The following is a 21368-nucleotide window of genomic DNA, read 5'->3' on the forward strand; positions in this document are numbered from 1 at the left end:
CTGAAGAACTATGGATGGAGATTTGTGACATTGTACAGGAGGCAGGGATCAGGACCATCTCCAAGAAGAAGAAATGCAAAAATGCAAATTGGTTGTCTGAGGAGGCCCCACAAATAGCTGAGAAAAGAAGAGAAGCTAAAGGCAAAGAGGAAAAGGAAAGATACACCCATCTGAATGGAGAGTTCCAAAGAATAGCAAGGAAAGATAAGAAAACCTTCCTCAGTGATCAATGCAGAGAAATAGACGAAAACAATAGAATGGGAAAGACTAGAGATCTGTTCAAGAAAATTAGATACACTTCATGCAAAAATGGGCCCAGTAAAGGACAGTAATGGTATGGACCTAACAGAAGAAATTAAGAAGAGGTGGCAAGAATACACAGAAGAAATATACAAAAAAAGATCTTAATGAGCTGGATAACCACAGTGGTGAGATCACTCACTTAGAGCCAGACATCCTGGAATGGGAAGTCAGGTGGGCCTTAGGAAGCATCATTGCCAACAAAGCTAGCAGAGGTGATGGAATTCCAGTTGAGCTATTTCAGATTCTGAAAGATGATGCTGTGAAAGTGCTGCACTAATACGCCAACAAATTTGGAAAACTCAGCAGTGGCGACAGGACTGGAAAAGTTCAGTTTTCATTCCAGTCCCAAAGAAAGGCAATGCCAAAGAATGATCAAACTACCACACAATTGCCCTCATCTCACCACGCTAGCAAAGCAGTGCTCAAAATTCTCCAAGCCAGGCTTCAACAGTACATGAACCAAGAACTTCCAGATGATCAAGCTGGATTTAGAAAATGCAGAGGAACCAGAGATCAAATTGCCAACATCCGTTGGATCATTGAAAAAGCAATAGAGTTCCAGAGAAACATCTACTCTGCTTTATTGACTACATCAAAGCCTTTGACTGTGTGAATCGTGGAAAATTCTTCAAGAGATGGGAATACCAGTCTATGGGCATACCACCCTGAACATGCCCGATCTTGTCTGATCTCGGAAGCTAGGCAGGGTCGGGCCTGGTTAGTACTTGGATGGGAGATGGGAATACCGGACCACCTTACCTGCCTCCTGAGAAATCTGTATGCAGGTCAAGAAGCAACAGTTAGAACCAAACATGGAACAACAGACTGGTTCCAAATTGGGAAAGGAGTACATCAAGGCTGTATCTTGTTACCTTGTTTATTTAACTTATATGCAGAGTACATCATGTGAAATGCCGGGCTGGATGAAGCACAAGTTGGAATTCAGATTGCTGGGAGAAATAATCAGTAACCTCAGATGACACCACCCTTATGGCAGAAAGTGAAGAGGAACTAAAGAGCCTCTTGATGAAAGTGAAAGAGGAGAGTGAAAAAGCTGGCTTAAAACTCAGCATTCAAAAAATGAAGATCATGACATCCGGTCCCATCACTTCATGGCAAATAGATGGGAAACAATGGAAACAGAGACTTATTTTCTTGGGCTCCAAAGTCACCACAGATGGTGACTGCAGCCATGAAATTAAAAGACGCTTGCTCCTTGGAAGAAAAGCTATGACCATCCTAGACAGCTTATTAAAAAGCAGAGACATATACTTTGCAGACAAAGGTCCATCTAATCAAAGCTATAGTTTTTCCAGTAGTCATGTATGGATTTGAGAGTTGGACCATAAAGAAAGCTGAGTGCCTAAGAATTGATTCTTTTGAATTGTGGTCCTGGAGAAGACCCTTGTGAGTCCCTAGGACAGCAAGGAGATCAAACCAGTCCATCCTAAAGGGAATCAGGCCTGAACATACATCGGAAGGACTGTTGTTGAAGCTTGAAGCTCCAATACTTTGGCCACCTGATTTGAAGAACTGATTGATTGGAAAAGACCCTGGTGCTGGAAACGATTGAAGGCAGGAGGAGAAGGGGACGAAAGAGGATCAGATGGTTGGATGGCATCACCAACTTGATGGACATGAGTTTGTGCAACCTCTGGGAGTTAGTGATGGACAGGGAAGCCTGGCGTACTGCAGTTGATGAGGTCGCAGAGTCAGACATGACTGAGTGACTGAACTGAGGGTGAATTTAACTCCCCTGCTAAGGCTCATATTCTACAACTAAAATTTTGATAGTTAAGAGAAGTTTTGTACGTCTCTTCAGAATTAGCGTGGCTTCATGAGAATGTGCTTTTTTTTTTTTTTTTACATTTGTGGAAGAGATAAGAGAGTGAATAGCCTTTAGGCTTTAATCTGAAGTTGAGGGAGGGAGTAATTGCTTTTTCAGGAATCCAAAGATAGTCACCATAGAGAGGAACAGACCCTGGCACTCCTGCTACTTCCAACTATAAGAAAAGAGAAAACGATAAGCACCTTCAATGATTATTATTAGAAACACATAACAAAAAAGTATAAGTTACTTTACAAGTTTCTAGGAAATGTTAGAACTTCTTGGCATTGTTGAAGGTGGGATTGTATGAGTTGGATATTCCTCATAACTGTAGTAAAATGTATATATTTTTAGGTTAATTTTTAAAGTTATGAATATGATGTCTGTTATAGAAAATGTTTTTATAAATACAGAATGATGTAGAATTAGATTGTATCTTATATAATTGTTATTTGTGTTTTTACTCCAATCTTTTTCCTTTTTTTTAAAGCACAGATTACATACATTTATCATTTCATCTTTTTTCTGTTTAAGATTTCATAAACTTTAACATTTTTCATATATATTTTAATATTTGCATAAAAGTCAATTGTAGGCTTTACCTTAATTTACTTAACTAGATGCTTGCTTGGGCATTTGAACTGTTGGAAGTGTTTTGCTATGAGGAAAATGAATGAATCCGTGACAAGCTCTTGTCTTTTCACATACCAGTGAGTTTCTGTTTGAGCTCTATGCATTAGATAGTTGAAATGCTTAATGAAGTGTGGTGGTCCTTCATAATGGTTGCTATGTTTCTGTATCTTTCTTTGGATGTGCGGGTAGATTGTGTTAGATCCATTTTTTTCCTCCCATTCAAATCTTGAATTTTTTTCTCCATTAGGATACATATAATGGTCCTTTTTGGAAAGGAGTATTATTACTAGATCAATGGAAACAAGTATTTTTTTTCTTATTGGGAAGAAGTATTTTTAAGGCTTTTGATATGTAGTGCTAAATCACTTTGCAGATACTGTGCTTTTACCAGGAATATATGTGGTTGCTTGTCTTAGTGACAGCTAGAAGACAAATGCAAGAGGAAAATAGCAGAAATAAAAATCCTTAAATTCTGTGTATGAATATACAAAGTTTGAATTACCGTTTTTTAAAATGTAGATCGGTTATTTGGTTCATTCCTGCTAAATTTATTTTCCATTCTGTAAAACAGGTGATTTGATGAAGAGTGCTGCAGGAGAGTTTGCAGATGATCCCTGCTCTTCCGTGAAGCGTGGCAACATGGTTCGGGCAGCTCGGGCTTTGCTCTCTGCTGTTACCCGGCTGCTTATTTTGGCTGACATGGCAGATGTCTACAAATTACTTGTTCAGCTGAAACTTGTAAGTACAGGCTGATGTCTGTAATTTGTTCTATCACAGCAAGGCTGCTGCTGGCCATCCTTAGTTCAACATTCCTTAGGATTTAGTTTGGTTATGAACTTGGTTTACCTAAGTGGACCAGGAATGTTTTTAATTTCCACTTGCTCCTCTATTCCACGTGGACATCATACTGGCTGTGCTGTGGGCCTATGGTGTCTTTGCAGAAAAGGTATTGTTTTTGACTTCTTCCCTTTTTGTGGTAGTGATTAAGCATTTCTTTGTACCAGCAGAGTTCCAGAGTTGAGAAATCAAGATATGGTAAATTATATCCTTTTACATGAAAGTCAAAATAATACGGTCTTTTCCTACCTCCCGTAAAATTCCCATGTGGTACCTGCCCAAATGTAAATTTAAGAGGAAGTTTGGATTACTATCTGAGTAGCTGTTGAAAGGAATAAAAAGTTCTAGATCTTCTTTATGTACAGACTAGCATTGTTGAGAATTTTTCTTTTGTGGGGGTGTGTTTTATAGGTAGAAGATGGTATCTTGAAACTGAGGAATGCTGGCACTGAACAGGACTTGGGAATACAGTATAAAGCCCTGAAACCTGAAGTGGATAAACTGAACATTATGGCAGCCAAAAGACAACAGGTACGGTCATGATTTGGGGATATATTTAAGTTGTTTATATTATTACCTATTGGGAAAAATCCATTTAACCTAAGTCTTCAAAAGGTGCCAATATCTCCCTCTTCTAATATAGTTCCATTAAGACATTTAGTTTATGATGTGTCCTTCAGTATTGTTACTAAAGGTAGAATTAGGTTGTATCCATATTATGCTCCTATTTTGATTCCTGTGAAAATTTTACTTTAGGTACCTTAGCAGTTTGCGATAGCATTCTGAGAAGTGAAACACCGTTCTTCTCTGTGTTCAAGGATGAACTTGAGTTGATGGTGAAATTTAATTCAGACTTCTAAAAAATCCAGTCAAAAACATATTGGAATTCTATATCAGAAAGTACCTTGCCCTCCATATTTTGTAACTTTTAAGTATTTCTTATCATTTGTTATTACTAGATTTTATAGTATTAGGAATTTATGTTGTGTGACATGTGGATCAGTGTTCTTATTTTTCCAGCTTTTGCTCACCCTTCGGTGTTTTGCTCTTGGGATGCTTGAAGTCTTCCTGTGCCCTTTCTATTGGATGCTGTGTGTTAGATGTGTGTTCTCTAGAGGGGATGCATGAGTCACCATCTGGCTCTAATAACTTGCATAGCCCTGATTAAGCTTGTGCTATTCTTATTTTTTAAAAGTCCTGAAAAGATGAATTCTTATTATTGTTAGCTGATACCTATATTGGTTAGGATAATTTTGCACTGCAGTTTACAGAAAACCTAGTTCCTAAATTGCATGACCATTGGGGGGTTTATTTTCTCACTGATTAGAAGCCCCAGGATAGGTTAAGTGACTTCAGGATTGTTAAATTTAAAGGTTTTGCAAGTATCATCAAGGTTTCCATATCTTTACATTTTCCAGCACTGCCATCTTCAGTGTGCCTCACTGAAGAAGCTGTAGGCATGGCATTTGCACACAGTCAGTATGTCCAGTGAGGAAAGAAAAGGTTGTTTCTTCCATATGTCTCTCTTAATAAGCAAATGATCTAGAAGCCTTTAACAGATTTGCCCTAAATAATGGATTGTATAATGTGCCCATTCCTTACTGATCATTGGAAAGAGGAAAGCAGTTAACTATATCTGACTCAGGGTAAAGAAGATCTCCTTTCTGCTGTGACAGGGTAAATGTTCCTGAGTACAGGAACATTCAACAAGAGTGCTCTAACAGGCATGAGGAACATGGGGTCAGTACTGTAAATGTCCAGTATATTACAGCTTCAGCTTTGGAGACTTAGACTTTGGTTACATTAACATTAGAATAAAAATTGAGAAGATTGAATTAAATAATGTATGTGAAGTATTTAATATAGCACCAGATTCTTAGTAGGCCCTCAGCAGTGGGCAGTTGGTGAATAGTAGTTACTGCTCATATTTCAAGCTATAAGATGTGATCAGACTGAATCTGCACATACGGGATCCTGATTTTATGTTCCCAGTACTTAGTATTATATATGATAATATAGCTAGATTTGTTGTATTGCCTGAGTAATTTAGTTAATGTAGGCTCAGTGCACTTTTATCATTTGTCCTTGAATTAGCTTATGTCTCTATCACATAAATCACAATAATTTTTTTCTTTTTGCTGGACCTGTTTAATCCTAAGAAGAACTTGTTGTATGATGGTATGGTTATTCTATAAATATGGCAAGCTGCCAAAATTACGTTCACAATTGATTTTACTGGATGTTCTTGATATAAGTTCTCTTTTGAATATGTGAAATAAATTTTATATTTAAAAAATAAAGTTTGATGAATAGTCCTACTCTCTTAAAACCTAGTCTGATCTTGATTTATGAAGACTTACTATTATTTGAGGAAAGTGAGAACATTTAGACTGACACTATTGCAGCATATTCAAAAGCAGAGACGTTACTTTGCCAACAAAGGTCTGTGTAGTCAAGGCTGTGGTTTTTCCTGTGGTCATGTATGGATGTTAGAGTTGGACTGTGAAGAAGGCTGAGCGCCGAAGAATTGATGGTTTTGAACTGTGGTGTTGGAGAAGACTGTTGAGAGTCCCTTGGACTGCAAGGAGATCCAACCAGTCCATTCTGAAGGAGATCGGCCCTGGGATTTCTTTGGAAGGAATGATGCTAAAGCTGAAACTCCAGTACTTTGGCCACCTCACGTGAAGAGTTGACTCATTGGAAAAGACCCTGATGCTGGAAGGGATTGGGGGCAAGAGGAGAAGGGGATGCCAGAGGATGAGATGGCTGGATGGCATCACTGACTCGATGGACGTGAGTCTGAGTGAACTCCGGGAGTTGGTGATGGACAGGGAGGCCTGGCGTGCTGCGATTCATGGGGTCGCAAAGAGTCAGACACGACTGAGCGACTGATCTTATCTGATTGCGTATCTTTCAAAATGGTGGAATAAGTAAATTGATGATGTTTTTGAGATAAACACAGTAATAGTCCAGAATTTTGTATGCTACTGGAGAAACGTACTGGAGAGTAAAGTTACCTGAGTTTTAATTCTGTGTGCTTTGAGTCCATGAAGAGTTCCTTAATTATAATCCCCTGATGTATTAAAAAACAAAAAAAACAAAACACTTCCCAAGTAAGATGTCATAAAAATCTTGAAGTTACTCATTAATGTGCCAGAAGATCTTCTATAAGCTCCTCCATATCTGTTTTCTGCCCTTGATCACCCTACTGTCTGCCCCAGGAACCTAACCTATCTACAGGACCGCATCCAGGGGCTTCTTTCCCCTCTGGCTTCTGGTTGGGTTGGCTAGTGGGAGCACCATTAGGAGATCAGAGGGCAGTAAACTGGGGTTTATCCCTACCTCTTGGTTGTCCTTGGTGGCTAAATGTCATAGCCTCTTCTGGATTATGTTCTCCCTCTGCCTCATTCCCTGGTTTCTGGTAACTCCTGTCTCATTTTGTCTCTTTGGGCCCAAGTGCCCTAATAGCCTGTGGTTTTTCTGTACTTTACCCCTATAATTTTGAAGCATAGTCTCTATAAACATTTTTGAATTACCTAGTTTGATCTTACCATCTGTTTTCTGCTGGTATCTTGAGTGATAGATTCTAAAGTTTGTCTTGGGTTTGTAGTATTTCATGGTCACTTACAGTTTTCCTTGGGCCTGATTCTTTAACCTTTATCCTCCTACAGTAGTATTTGTTGAATAGGCTGGCTATGGGCGCCTGTGTGCCCCCGATCATAATACAGCCTTTTATAGGACCTGGGGCTTGGTGTGTATTTCTTGAAACTAATGGAAAAGGTCAGTTTGCATTCCAATCCCAAAGAAAGGCAATGCCAAAGAATGCTCAAACTACCGCACAATTGCACTCACTTCACACGCTAGTAAAGTAATGCTCAAAATTCTCCAAGCCAGGCTTCAGCAGTACGTGAACCATGAACTTCCAGATGTTCAAGCTGGTTTTAGAAAAGGCAGAGGAACTGGAGATCAAATTGCCAACATCTGCTGGATCATGGAAAAAGCAAGAGAGTTCCAGAAAAACATCTATTTCTGCTTTATTGACTATGCCAAAGCCTTTGACTGTGTGGATCACAATAAACTGTGGAAAATTCTGAAAGAGATGGGAATACCAGACCACCTGACCTGCCTCTTGAGAAATTTGTATGCAGGTCAGGAAGCAACTGTCAGAACTGGACATGGAACAACAGACTGGTTCCAAATAGGAAAAGGAGTACGTCAAGGCTGTATATTGTCACCCTGCTTATTTAACTTCTATGCAGAGTACATCATGAGAAACGCTGGGCTGGAAGAAGCACAAGCTGGAATCAAGATTGCCGGGAGAAATATCAATAACCTCAGATACGCAGATGACACCACCCTTATGGCAGAAAGTGAAGAGGAACTCAAAAGCCTCTTGATGAAAGTGAAAGTGGAGAGTGAAAAAGTTGGCTTAGAGCTCAACATTCAGAAAACGAAGATCATGGCATCCGGTTCCATCACTTCATGGGAAATAGATAGGAAAACAGTGGAAACAGTGTCAGACTTTATTTTTCTGGGCTCCAAAATCACTGCAGATGGTGATTGCAGCCATGAAATTAAAAGACGCTTACTCCTTGGAAGGAAAGTTATGACCAACCTAGATAACATATTGAAAAGCAGGGACATTACTTTGCCAACAAAGGTCCATCTAGTCAAGGCAATGGTTTTTCCTGTGGTCATGTATGGATGTGAGAGTTGGACTGTGAAGAAGGCTGAGCACCGAAGAATTGATGCTTTTGAACTGTGGTGTTGGAGAAGACTCTTGAGAGTCCCTTGGACTGCAAGGAGATTTAAACCAGTCCATCCTGAAGGAGATCAGTCCTGGGTGTTCATTGGAAGGACTGATGCTGAAGCTGAAACTCCAATACGTTGGCCACCTCATGCGAAGAGTTGACTCATTGGAAAAGACTCTGATGCTGGGAGGGATTGGGGGCAGGAGGAGAAGGGGATGACAGAGGATGAGATGGCTGGATGGCATCACCAACTTGATGGACATGAGTTTGAGTAAACTCCAGGAGTTGGTGATGGACAGGGAGGCCTGGCGTGCTGCGATTCATGGGGTCGCCAAGAGTCGGACACGACTGAATGACTGAACTGAAGTAAATACTTTTCTTGGGAATTAAATAGCAATTTTGTTTATCCTAATGTGCCAGCCTGGTGAAATCTTCACTCTCCCTTTTAGGTAGTTTCCACTGGCCTCCTTTAGTTACTGGTCACAGTTTTTCACACTTTGTGTTTCCTGTAGAATAGAATAGAATTCCTCTATTGCTGTATGCTTAGTGTCCTAGACTGTTTTCACCTTTGACCTTTCCTTCTCTCCCCAGGTGTGGTATGTAATAGTTCACCTCCTCATCAAGCCTTTTATATTTATTGGCAACCCTAGTCCAGAAAAGGGATTTCCTGACAAGCAGTATTTGGATATGATGTGCATACTTGGCTGCTTTAGCTCCCCTGTACCATTTAAGCAACAGCCACCCAGTGAGGAAATGCTGAACCTTATAAGGTGTACAGGAGCTCTGGAATTTACCAGTTTGTCTTTAAGGGTTTTTTGGAACATGGTGTAGGGCTGAGGATGTTGTTGAAAATAATAGTGAATAACTTTCAAAAGGTGTTTACTATGCACTAAACACTGTTATAAGCATTTTGTAAGTACAAATTTGTTTAATCCTCACAAAAGTAGTATAAAGTAGATCATATAATTGATCAGATATTAATTTTATAGATGGAGGAACTGTAGTGTAGAGAGGTTAATTAATTTGGCATGGACATTCATCTAGAAGTGGTAGGGCCAGTTTTGAACCTAGGCTGTATGGCTCCAGAAGACAGGCACATTGTTTAATCTGCTGCTGTAATCCCTAGTGCCTAGAACACTGCCTAGATACATAGTGTTCAATAAATACTTGTTTAACAAATGATTGAAAAACCCCATTTTGCTGTGCTGCAGATCCATCTGGAATGGGATTCTGTGTGTGGCCGTAATCTGTTACTTTCTTGGGTTAGAATATTACTTGCTGAGTAGAAGATTTTGAATTTCCATTAGACTGGCTGCAGACTCTTTGACTGTCAAGGTGAAATAGATGGTAAGGGTAAGGATCTGCCATAGCACTGACGCTGGTTTTTCTGAGGAGGACTACTTCTGCCTTACATTGTCAGCTCTGCCTCCCCGGTATGCTAAAGATGGACTGCTTTCATGTTTACATTCCACCCACCCAGGTACAGGAGCTTGTTGAGATGGGTTTGTTAAAAACATAGTGCTTCTTACCTAGTCTGTCAACTCTGATTTTCGTGATTATTTTTCTGAAAGCGTGAACAAATTGGTAATGGATAATATTGCCACTGTCTGTTTTATGTGTAAATCATGTGGACTGGATGAGTTTGACCATGGACCATTTTTTAAGTGTAGTAATTTGAATCCAAGAGAAGACATCTGATCAAAAGTAACTATGGCTGCAATTTTATATTGTTAAGAGGTACATGAGAGGAAATTGTCATTTGAATTTCCAGATCTTGGTTAGAAAGTGTTCTGGATTGCTTAGAATTTAGCTTCTGTTTCTTGGTTATTTGTGTGATGGTTAGTTCAAATTATGTTGGAAGGAGTCATTTCCACTTTGTTTTGTTTGTTCCTGAGTTTGTTTGGTCACACTGGGGAATTATGAAGCCTGAAGTAGACCAAGGAACTCTAAATTTTGTATGTAATCTATTACATTGCTTAATAGTTTATTTCCCCCCATTAATCTGGATTAATTATGAGACCCGTGTATCTTATTTTTGGCTGCATTGGATTTTAATTGCAGCATGTGGGATCTAGTTCTCTGACCAGGGATCAGACCTGAATTGGGATCATGGAGTCTCAGCCACTGGGCCACCAGGGAAGTCCTAGCACTGTATATTTTGAAAAGAATTCTTATGATTGATCATTTTTCTTATTATAATAAATAGTGCTGCCTTGTGATAGTGTCTGTTTTCCTATCTTTACTTAAAATCTAGTTCTTTATGCTATGGCAGAAGCACTTCTAAAAAGAGAGAAGATAGAACACTTTAGCAGTTAGGACAAATGATGGTAGCTGTCATTTTCATCATAGATTCAAATGCATCCTCCTTACTTGTAAAAAGAAGTCTGTCAAAGATACATTGTCGTGAGGGCAAGATCTTTAGACAATGCCACACAGCACGTGTGCACCAGCGGCTTTCATATAATGGTGAGCCCTAGCCCTTTGTCGTAGTTTGAGTCTTAAAATGATCATCCTCTAAGTCCATGGTGTCCTTTTTGACTATTGAACCTCATGTAGTCTTTGGGAAGGTAGGAGTTTATCATATCAGGCCAGGAAGTGGCTCTAGAAAAATTATGTGTTGAACAGGAATTGTGGTACCTATTGTAGCTTTGGGTGACTACAAGTGTCTGCTTAACCTTTGCAACAGACTATGCTGATTTAGGCTGTGGATACTTAGGAAGTATCCACAAAGTTGATTGCAAAGTGTTTTTATGAAATAGAGGATATTATAAAGGCAAATGCCTTCTTAGAAAGCGTAAAAGTCCCTGAGGTTGTAGTGAGGGAAGACATTAAGGAAATGCCACACAGGACATGTGCACCAGCTGTTTAAGCATAATGGTGAGCCTCAACCCCCTGTGATAGCTTGAGTCTTGAAATGATCACTGATAATCAAAATCCAAGGGGTCCTGTTTCTAAATATTTAGCCTAATGTACTGTGCTACAGGGCATTTGAAGTGCTATGAGCTATTACTTGCAAATTCAAATTCCAAATGAGAAAAGAATTCTAGCAGGAAAAGTAAGCTGTCATATTGTACAAAGTTTCAATAAAGATGCAAACCTAAAACATAGATGAAGTTTCAGAAAAAAGCCAGTGTGGTGTCTCTAATGCTTAATTAGGAACTCATTTAGAAAGATGACCCATAAACAGTTAAGTCAGACTTTAAATTGAGTAATTGACTTTGGCCTTTCTAAGTCAGTTTTCTCTTACTGTTTGCACGTGTTGTAGTTACTTTAAAAACATTTAAATTATACTCTAGGACTCAGTTGATGACATTAATGTTTAAATTCTAGGGTCACACATAAAATAGAGTTGAAACAGTTGGTGGTCAGTTATGGTTATCACTTACATTTTTCTTCTGTGGTAGCAAATCCACATTTACTGAAGACTTAGTTTTTTCTGAGTAATTGCAGTAACATAGGAATACCAGAAGTACTCCCTTCCCATCTTGTTTATTGTTGGTGTCACTTAGCATATTCACCCAGATTTACCAAGCAAATGCTGGTAGTTGAAACCATGTTAGGAACCTCAAATCATTTTAACTGTGGATTATAATTATGGGATAGAGGAAATTGAGAAAGGACAGTTCACCTAAGATTGCATGTCTATAGAGTATTATAGTGAAATATTAATACAAACCTTTTGGGTTAAAGTCATGGAGCCCATGGACTTCAGCTTTATGCCCTAATAATCTGGGTCCTACGGTGGTCTTTGGGATGAGAAAGGGGAAACGAGATGTTCTGTACTTGGAAGAACAGGCTTCCACATCCTCACCTGGCTGGTTTGAGTAGTTTGTGGTTTTGAGATATCTGTGGTATCTCATCCCAATTTTGACAAAACTCTCTCAATGAACTTCTATAACTTAATAAGAAGTCCTCATAATAAATTTTGCTCTGTTTAAATGTCTCTTTATCTTTTGTATTTTAGTTGAAATAGGTATATCCATCTTAATAAGGTTGTAATCAAGATGTTAGTTTTCATGGTTTTGTTTTTTATTAGTGCTCTTCTAGATGCCTTACATGCGTTGTTCCATTTAATCCTCAAGGCATTTGTAAGAGAGCAAAATATTGCTCCTATTTTACAGAAGGAGAAAGTGAGTATGGAGAGTTTAAATAGGATCATAATAGTAAAAACCAGAGCTGGGGATTCAAATTCAGGTCTTTGTGTTTCGGGAAAGTTTGAACTCTCAGCTACTAAGCCATACTGTGTCCTTTGTGATGAACTTTCAAGCCAAACTGTTAATGAAAATAACATCTAATTAGCAGAAATTCTAACTTTTTAGAATTCACTGACAAATTTTTATGAGTAGAACCCATATTCTTGTTTTACTTTTGTAGGAACTGAAAGATGTGGGCCATCGTGATCAGATGGCTGCAGCCAGAGGAATCCTGCAGAAAAACGTTCCAATCCTCTATACTGCATCCCAGGCATGCCTACAGCACCCTGACGTTGCAGCCTACAAGGCCAACAGAGACCTGATATACAAGCAGCTGCAACAGGCAGTCACAGGAATTTCTAATGCAGCCCAGGCCACTGCATCAGATGATGCCTCTCAGCACCCGGGTGCAGGAGGAGGAGAACTGGCATATGCCCTCAACAACTTTGATGTAAGTTATACTTGGGAGGAGACTTCAGGCTTTTGATGATCCCTCAAAATTAACAGATTTGTGGGGAAATGTGATTAAGGTTTCTCATGATAGCTCAGTTTCGACTTAGATTCGCAGTGTAAGTTGAAAGAAATTTTATGAACCATCATTCAACTTGATCTTGACCTAAAGCATTTATCTTTTCTTCCCCCTCCCCTCCTGTCCCTTTTCACCGTCCCTTCTCTTTTCTTTTTTAGTTTTAGTTAAACTTCTGAATTTTTTTAATGTTGTGTTTCCTAAGAGGTCATTCTTGAGATATGAATTCAATTCATTTCAACCAAGATTTTAACCTTCTGGGAGATGTGAACCTATGGAAAATACAGAGGCAAAGTGCACTTAGGCTGTGTGCTCCAGGTACTCACAGTCTAGTGAGAGTTATAGACACATCATAAACGACTACAGCAAAAGTGCTGTCATCTTAATCTTATTTGCCTAGACACACTTCTCAATAACTAAATTGTAATAAAGACAAAATTTAATCAAGTAGGAGCAAATTTAGGATTAAAATACTTTGTTAGCATAAGGCCATATAATCACCTTTTATAAATGATGTCCCAGATATGTTCTGTGTATATATTCTGTGCACACACTATCCTATGTGTCAACTCTAATCGTAATTTGGGGGGATGTATTTTATGGTTTTAAATTTCTACCCACAATGCCTCATGGCTTCCAGTAGATGGCAGCAGTTCAAGATTTCTTTAAGTTTTTTGTTTGTTTTGAACCCAGCTGTTAATTTTTTTTAAAAAATTAGCATTAAGAGAAAATTACCTTCCAGGTGACAAGCATCCTTTCATAAGTAGGAATGCTTTGAAGTATAGAATAAATATAATAGAGTGCATTTTAACAGTTGTTGATATTTTTTTCCTTTGTCTCACCTCTGTACTTTGGCTTGGGTAAAGACAGTGTTACGCCAAAAGTCTATGATGTTAGAACTGAATTTTTACCCTGGAGCCTTAAACATTAAATGAACTTACAGCAAATTCTTAAGATATATCTTACAATTAACTGGCACTGTTGTTTTTCCCTTTCAAATTTGACAGTATTAGCTACTGGCCTCATTCAAGGCAATAAGGGTTACATTTTGCCCTAAGTTGAGTAGTATCTATTAGAGGTCATTTAACCTCTTCAGGGTACAATGAAACTTCATTCATAAAATGAGGGGGTTGGACTAAATGTTTATAGGTCTGTTGAAGTTCTGTGACTGTTAAAATCCTGTGACCATTCCTTCCTCCTTCCTATTGGTCATTGTGAAGAAGGCATTGTGTATTCAGTTTTGACCAGAGAAATAACTGCAGTAACTTAGTCTGGTAAGAAAAAAGATCAGCTATAATGTAGGTTAATAATAAACTGAAGGAATCATATGTTCAGTTTTAAAATAGATGATTTTTTGGAAAAGAAAGAAGAAATGTATACTTATTGGAAAAGGGCAGGCTTTTTTTACAGGGGAAAAAAACTTGGCATTTAAATTGAAATCAATAAGAACATAGTCCCTATAAAGAAAAATAAAGGCAAAATATTTGTACAGACATTTACTGGTGTGAGGATGAATTATATCAAGTGGAAAGTCTATGGAAGGCCAGTAGATCCTGTCCTGCGACTGTTGATGTTAGACCTTGTACCTATAGCTTACTTGTGACCAGACTTTATTCATCAGTGGTAAATCTCTATTTGAGTGGAGTCGGGGGAGTAAAGGGGAGACAGAGGAAGGATTTATTCTTTTGGGGGTAATTGTATCTTAGAGAGTGGCTTTTTTGGGACAGATTACTGTCATCTCTTACAGAATTACCTGAAGGTCTTTGAGGTAATAAAGTTTCTTAATTTGGAATTAGCAGAATAAATTTGAGACTGAATCATTTATAAACTTTGAAATGTATAAGGTGAGGACAGTTGAAACTGATTATAAATGACTTTTCTGAAACCTTGAAGACAAAAGTCAGTGTTTTGTTTTTATTTTTTTTGTGTGATGAAACAGTTCTGTTACTATCATGTGACAGTTTTACACTCTGTACATAGAAAAAATGCTGATGTTTATTTTTCTTGTAATTCTCATTTGGTAACTTACTAGACCTTTAGATATTCATATTAAGTTGCATGAACATAATTTTTATGCTGACATATTTCTGTTTGCATTTGAGATATCATACCTTATTCAGACCCCTTCAGCTTGAAAGTATTGCTTCCAGTGCCTTTTTTAAGAAGTAATCCACCATTAGCCAACTTGTGTGGAATGCCCCTTATCTGTATAATGTATAAAGTTAACAAGTATAACTTTGTTTCAGGCATTGAAATTTTTTGTGTTATATGTTGGTGTTTCTAAACAGCATTTTCCTCACCTTCTTGAATACTGGAGGAAATAGAGATGACACTAATAGTCACTAACGCTTCCTTTGCAGAAACAAATCATTGTGGACCCCTTGAGCTTCAGCGAGGAGCGCTTTAGGCCTTCCCTGGAGGAGCGCTTGGAAAGCATCATTAGTGGGGCTGCCCTGATGGCTGATTCGTCCTGCACACGTGATGACCGGCGTGAGAGAATCGTGGCAGAGTGTAATGCTGTCCGCCAGGCCTTGCAGGACCTACTCTCGGAGTACATGGGCAATGTGAGTAAGAGGAATTTTCTCTGACAGGTGTTGGTTCTGAGGTGTTTTTCAAAACTTTCTTTGAAGTAACAAGAGTTTTCTGTAGTAAGTGTTGGGTCTGAGGTATTTTAACTGTAAGTGTCAAATGTGTTTTTAGCTTATTGATTTTTGGGTGGAGTAAAATTTTTAAGGGAATGGATAGATAGCTTACTGTGTGTCCCCTTTCTCCTCAACTTTTTAGTGTGAAAAATTATAAGCTTATAGAAATCATACAGTAAACCCTTTATCTAGATTCACCAATTAACAGATAAATATGTTTGTGTGTATAAATATATGTTGTGTGTGTGTGTATGTGTGTATATACACCCCTTTTTTCTATGCAACATTTGAAAGTAACTTGCAGAAATTGTATTTCTTCACCTTTGTCTACATATTTCAGCATGTGTCTACATGGATAGTAACCTTCAACACCCCTGAAATTCTTTTACCACATCTAGGTGACCATATAATTTTGAGCAAAAGGGAATATTGAAAATATTTATAACAGATGAAGTTTCTTGAATGAACTGTATACAATGTGATAAGACTAGGTTTTTGCCAAGTAGAGCAAAGTAGGACATGACTGAGCAACTGAACTGAACTGTTGTGTTAGGTGAAGTGAGTAGTGTTTTTGAACTTTAAGATTTGTGTTTAAAAACCAATACTGTGAAATTTAACACTTTTTTTTTTTTTTGCTGTGGAAGATACTGTACTTGTTTTCTCTATCAGTAATGTCTTTTTTACTTCCTTAATACTTTTCCATTTCAATTATTTAATGCTGGTTTAGGGTTACTATAGTTTAGATCTTGTACCCAATATTTTACTGTGGCAAAGAAGGAATAAATTAAATAAAAATTATAGAGAATCATTTTAAAGGGAAGAAGGACAATGCAAATTATTTCTAACTAGTGATTTTTGTCTACTTAATAGTTTTCAGGAGAAGATCTTTGGTACTTTCTCGTATGTTCATTTGCCATACATCTTGTTTGTTCATTTATATTCTTACATAAGTGAACATATAATGGTGGGTCATGATGGAATTCCTGGGGTGAAAATGAATGTTTATCTTGTTTCTACCATATTGCGAAATTAGTCAAGCATATTGAATTTTTTTAAGCCATTGCCATGTTTTGATCGTACGCAGTCTACCTCAGAAAAATGAGATTAGAGGCTTAGTTAAATCAGATGGAAAAAGCAGTTGATAAGTCAACAGTGAAAATGTGGGACACATTTAAAAACCCATACGTAAGCCTGGAAATCAGAAAATGTAAAAAATGAATAATTTGAAGACTAACTCACGATACTGGAGTCTTAAAGAGGGAAACAAAGGCCTTAAGGCATGTATGTGAATCAGTTCCCGCTATCATGTGCAGTGCTGAAGTGATGTGAAAGTGTCTAATAGTTATGATTGGGAAGCAACTTTAAAAACAGCCTTTGTAGGGGAGAGTATGTGATAAATCTGTTCTCGTTGCTCCATACCAGAGCTTCCTAACCAGTCTAAAAAAATATTCCTTCAGTCCTAGGTTTGGTCAGGTCTCGGGCTAGTCACCTCTGGTTGTGAATCACCTCTTGGATTCTTTTAAATAGTACTTTCTATTTTGTGCCATGGATGTAAGTAAAAGTGGGAGATACTCATTTATGCTGAAGATATGGGGATCATAACAGCCATCTTACATAACATCTTACTATGTAAGTGAAAGCTAGAACAGTGATTGATGTTGGGCAGAATTTAAAGGATTATGATGGGGTTTTTGAAGGGAATTATGTCAAGAATCAGAAATACATTTTAGAAAAAAATTTTCTGAGCATGTTTCTCCTGAAGATAAAAATATTTTAATAGTTCGCTTGAATTGACTCACATAACAATGATCAGGCTGTGTCCTGTCCAGAAGTATTGGAGTGAGGATAAAGTGGGAGGGCAGTGAAGCACATTTGAAGAAACCTTAGGGTAAAAGGATCTGCAAGAAGCAGAATCAACTGGGGATAGGGTTTACTTATTCATGAAGCATTCGAAAACCTCCAGTGACAGTCAGAACTTACCTGGCAGTATCTTCTTGTCACTCAGTTTATACTGTGTGTCATCTGCAGAGTAGTGTGCTGGGCACTGTGTAAGAGGAGGAATGAGGCTCTGGTCCTTCCCTTCAGAAATGTACAGCATCTCTACAGTACATTTTTTGTGAGTGCCATCATAGGTTTTACTAAAATACCATGGGAATTGGAAGGAGGGTGAGTTTATTTCTAGCTGGGAAACCTGAGGCAATTTATCAAGTATTTATTTTATAGTCTTTGCATTGAGCTTTATCTTGATTTTTAAAAAATGGCTCACTTTCAGTTTTGATTATTTCTTTTGAAAAATATTAGATGAGTAATTATGGTATATGGAGAATTGGGACAGTTTGGATTAATTAAAACTGGTTTAGTACATAAAACTTGCTGATGGAGTGGTAAAAATCCAGAAAGGCTCATGTATTTTTATTTTTTCCTCTTGAATTCTCCCAGTCATGTCATAATTTTTATAGATACATACTTCAAAAATTTTGTTGTAATTTCTTGAGCCTGCCTTCTTCATCCTGTGTTGCCACTTAACAAGTTACACTGGTGTTTCCTCTGAGGCAATGATTCTTTTTAATAAAGTTTTATTTTCAAAATGTACAGTTGATAAGATAGGGCAGTGGTTCTTAACCTTGGATGGAAATTAGAATCCTTGGGCAATTTTTAGAAATCCTGACGTCTAGATTGTACCCAAATTAAGTCAAAATTACCAGATTCAGTTCCAGGCATCAGTATTTTTAAAAGTTCCCCAAGAGATGCCAATGTACAGGTAAGGTGGAGAAACTGCTAAGATGGTTTATTACATTTGTCCTTTTTTGTCTCCATTGCCATTGTCTTATTCCAGGCTCTATTCACTTTCTCCATTTCCAGTTTGTTCTACCTGCTCAGGTCAGTCTGAGCTTATGCGTTCAGTAGGACATTGTTTATTATGTTTTTGAAATTCCCTTCCTACTTGATTAAATCTAACCTGCTCTTCGTTCAAGGCTGACATTCTGTCCCCACCCTCCCAACCACCCCCCGCCACCCCCACCTCTTTGCTGAAGGCCATTTCACACTACACCATTCTATATTATTTCTTGCTACTTGAAGCAAGTAGCACTCAATTGTTCCTTGAATTGTTGCTTAATTGTATTTCCTTTATCTGTGCAATTTCTGCAGCTGGGTTTTAAAGTTTTTGAAAGATGGGCCTATTTTTAAAATATTCTTTCAGGGTCCAGTGTAATGCTAGAAGAGATACTCAGTAGGTGCTTGCTTCATAAGAACTCATGCTGACTTGGGAAAAATGGATAAAGTGAACAGTTTGGGATATTCTTGGTGCTAGGGATACATTAGTGAAAAAAATAAAGATTCTTGTTCTTATTGGTCACATTCTAGAGCGTTATGGAGGAGGAGGCCATGGGTGGTTTACCCCTGCTTCTGGTAGATTTTTCAGTTTTTCAGTATACAGATGACATTTTTGAAAAAAATTAGATACTCTGAAATAAGCTGTGAGGGTAAATGATTATAAGGTGAGGGCCCAACTCTCTTTTAAAGGCTCCGAGGGCCAGAAGGTCAGCAGCCTTAATGCTGCTTCTTGCATTGTAAGTTTGGAGAGTTAAGAGATGATGTTAGATCTGTTGCTGACTTATTCTGAAGCTTTAAGAAACATTGATGTTAAAAATAATTCATTTGACCCCTGCTTACTTAACATTATGGAAATACTTCAGATGCCTGACAGTAGAGGGTTTTTGACTGTTCAGTGGATGTCTGTAGTTTCATAAATGACTTCCCAGGTTTCCTTGATATGAAATGTGGTTATTGTGGTTAAGTTTAATTTGTTCTTGCTTTATCAACCTAAGGTTATTCTGCCTGTGAGGATTCTAGGGAAAGAAAAACGGCCTGGATGGGTTTAAAAGTGAATGGATTGAAATTGAAATGTAATTGAATTTGAAAAAAGTTATTGCCACTTTGTTTATTTTTTCTAATTGAAAGTCACACATGTGCATTAAATGATTGAACCACCATGGCTACTAACATTTAGGTATATGTATTTCCAGTTTGTCCATTTTCTTGTATGCATTGTTTTCTAAATTTTAAAATAATGTTTTAACCCTCTTAATATTCTCTACATAGTCATAAGATATTCATAGAATGTTCAAACTGTTAAGTTAATGGGACATCAGCATGGATGGACCTGGAGGATATTATGCTGAGTGAAATAAGCCAGACACAAAGGACAAATCCTCTATGATCCCACTTCCATGAGGTTCCTAAGAGTTGTTAAATTCATAGAGACAGAAAGGAGAGTGGGAGTGCCAGGCACTGGGGGAGATGGGAATGTTGAGTTACTGTTTAATGGGAACAGAGTTTCCGTTTGGGAAAATGAAAAGTTCTGGAAATGGATGTGGTGATGGCTACACAGTAATATAAATGTTCTTCAGACTTGTGATCTATATGCTTAAAATTGACTAAGATGGTAAATGTTATGTTATGCAATTAACATAATAAAAATAATAATGAACAAAATGAAAAAACAATTAACCTGAATGTTAATTGTTAAATGTTAACAATTTTAAATTTAACAGTGTTAAATGTTAAACCAGGGTTTAACCTGGTTAACAGGTTAAAACCGGCTACTAGTTCAACATGTTCAAATTTGTTTCTTAAATGTGTAGTTGACTTTGGAGCCCAATTCTGTGTTATAATATTCTCTGAAGATATTTCAGTGCCAGTGAAACACCTCCTTCTGAAGAGCTCTGTACTTGGTACAGCTGAATTCTTTATTTCACACTCTTCCTTCTGCTAAGGGATATGCTGATCTTTAATGTGGTTCTTTCTTCCTTTGTTAGGCCATGCGCTTTGAGTTTTTCCCAATAGTAGAATTTATTAGGACCAAATGTTTCTATTACCATACTCACATTCCCCTCAATAAACAAGTGAACAACCCTTCCCCCGCACCCAAAACCCTCTTGCCCCCCAGTCTGAAAATTCTTCACACAATGTCTGAAACATAAAAGACTTCAGTCTTTGAAATGAATTCCATGTGGGTGTGTTTTGTTTGTTTTTTTGCCACACGCACAGTTTATGGGATTTTAGTTCCCTCACTAGGGAGCAAACCTAGTACCTCTGCAATGAAAGGGCAGAGCCCTAACCATTATACCACTAGGGAATTCCCAGAATCCCACTTGGTTGGGAGCTTAGCAGTCTTGTCTAGCAGTTCAGTCGTGTGCTGAGTTACTAGAATTAGACTTTGTAATTGGTGAGAAGAAGTACATGTCTTGGGCTTGAGTAGCTTTAGCTTGGTTCCATCCAGTGTGGTAACCAGTAGGCATATGTGTCTATTGAGCACTTAAAATGTGACAGATCCAAATTGAGATGTGCTGTGAGTGTAAACTATACACCAAATTTCCAAGACATACTTCACTGAAAAAGCTGTAAATACCTTTATCTCATTGATAATGTTTGGGATATATTGGGTTAAAATTCGTTCTTAAACTTATTTTTTTACCTGTTTCTTTTTATCTATGGCTACTTGAAAATTTTAGATTACATATGTAGTTTTTATTTCTTGCTTGCCTTATATTTCTCTTGGATAGTTACAACTACTGGATAGCCAACCAGTTAAGAGGAGTAGCTAAAGAGTTAAGCCATCAACTTCTTCCTTCAGTGTCTGGATAGTAACTT

General features: G+C 37.8%; 1 protein-coding gene across 5 annotated transcripts in view; it reads left to right on the forward strand.

The window, feature by feature from the left end:
• Positions 1–21368, forward strand: part of CTNNA1 (catenin alpha 1) — a 343160-nt gene that overhangs the window by 218709 nt on the left and 103083 nt on the right. For all 5 annotated transcript variants that reach the window (XM_061424652.1, XM_061424653.1, XM_061424649.1 and 2 more), the window contains 4 exons: positions 3336–3502; positions 4013–4132; positions 12727–12996; positions 15432–15635. In XM_061424652.1, coding sequence (XP_061280636.1) covers positions 3336–3502; positions 4013–4132; positions 12727–12996; positions 15432–15635 — 761 coding nt within the window. The remainder of the gene's footprint in view (positions 1–3335; positions 3503–4012; positions 4133–12726; positions 12997–15431; positions 15636–21368) is intronic.

The sequence above is a fragment of the Bos javanicus genome, chromosome 7 (genome assembly GCF_032452875.1).
Source record: "Bos javanicus breed banteng chromosome 7, ARS-OSU_banteng_1.0, whole genome shotgun sequence".
Taxonomy (NCBI): Eukaryota; Metazoa; Chordata; class Mammalia; order Artiodactyla; family Bovidae; genus Bos; species Bos javanicus.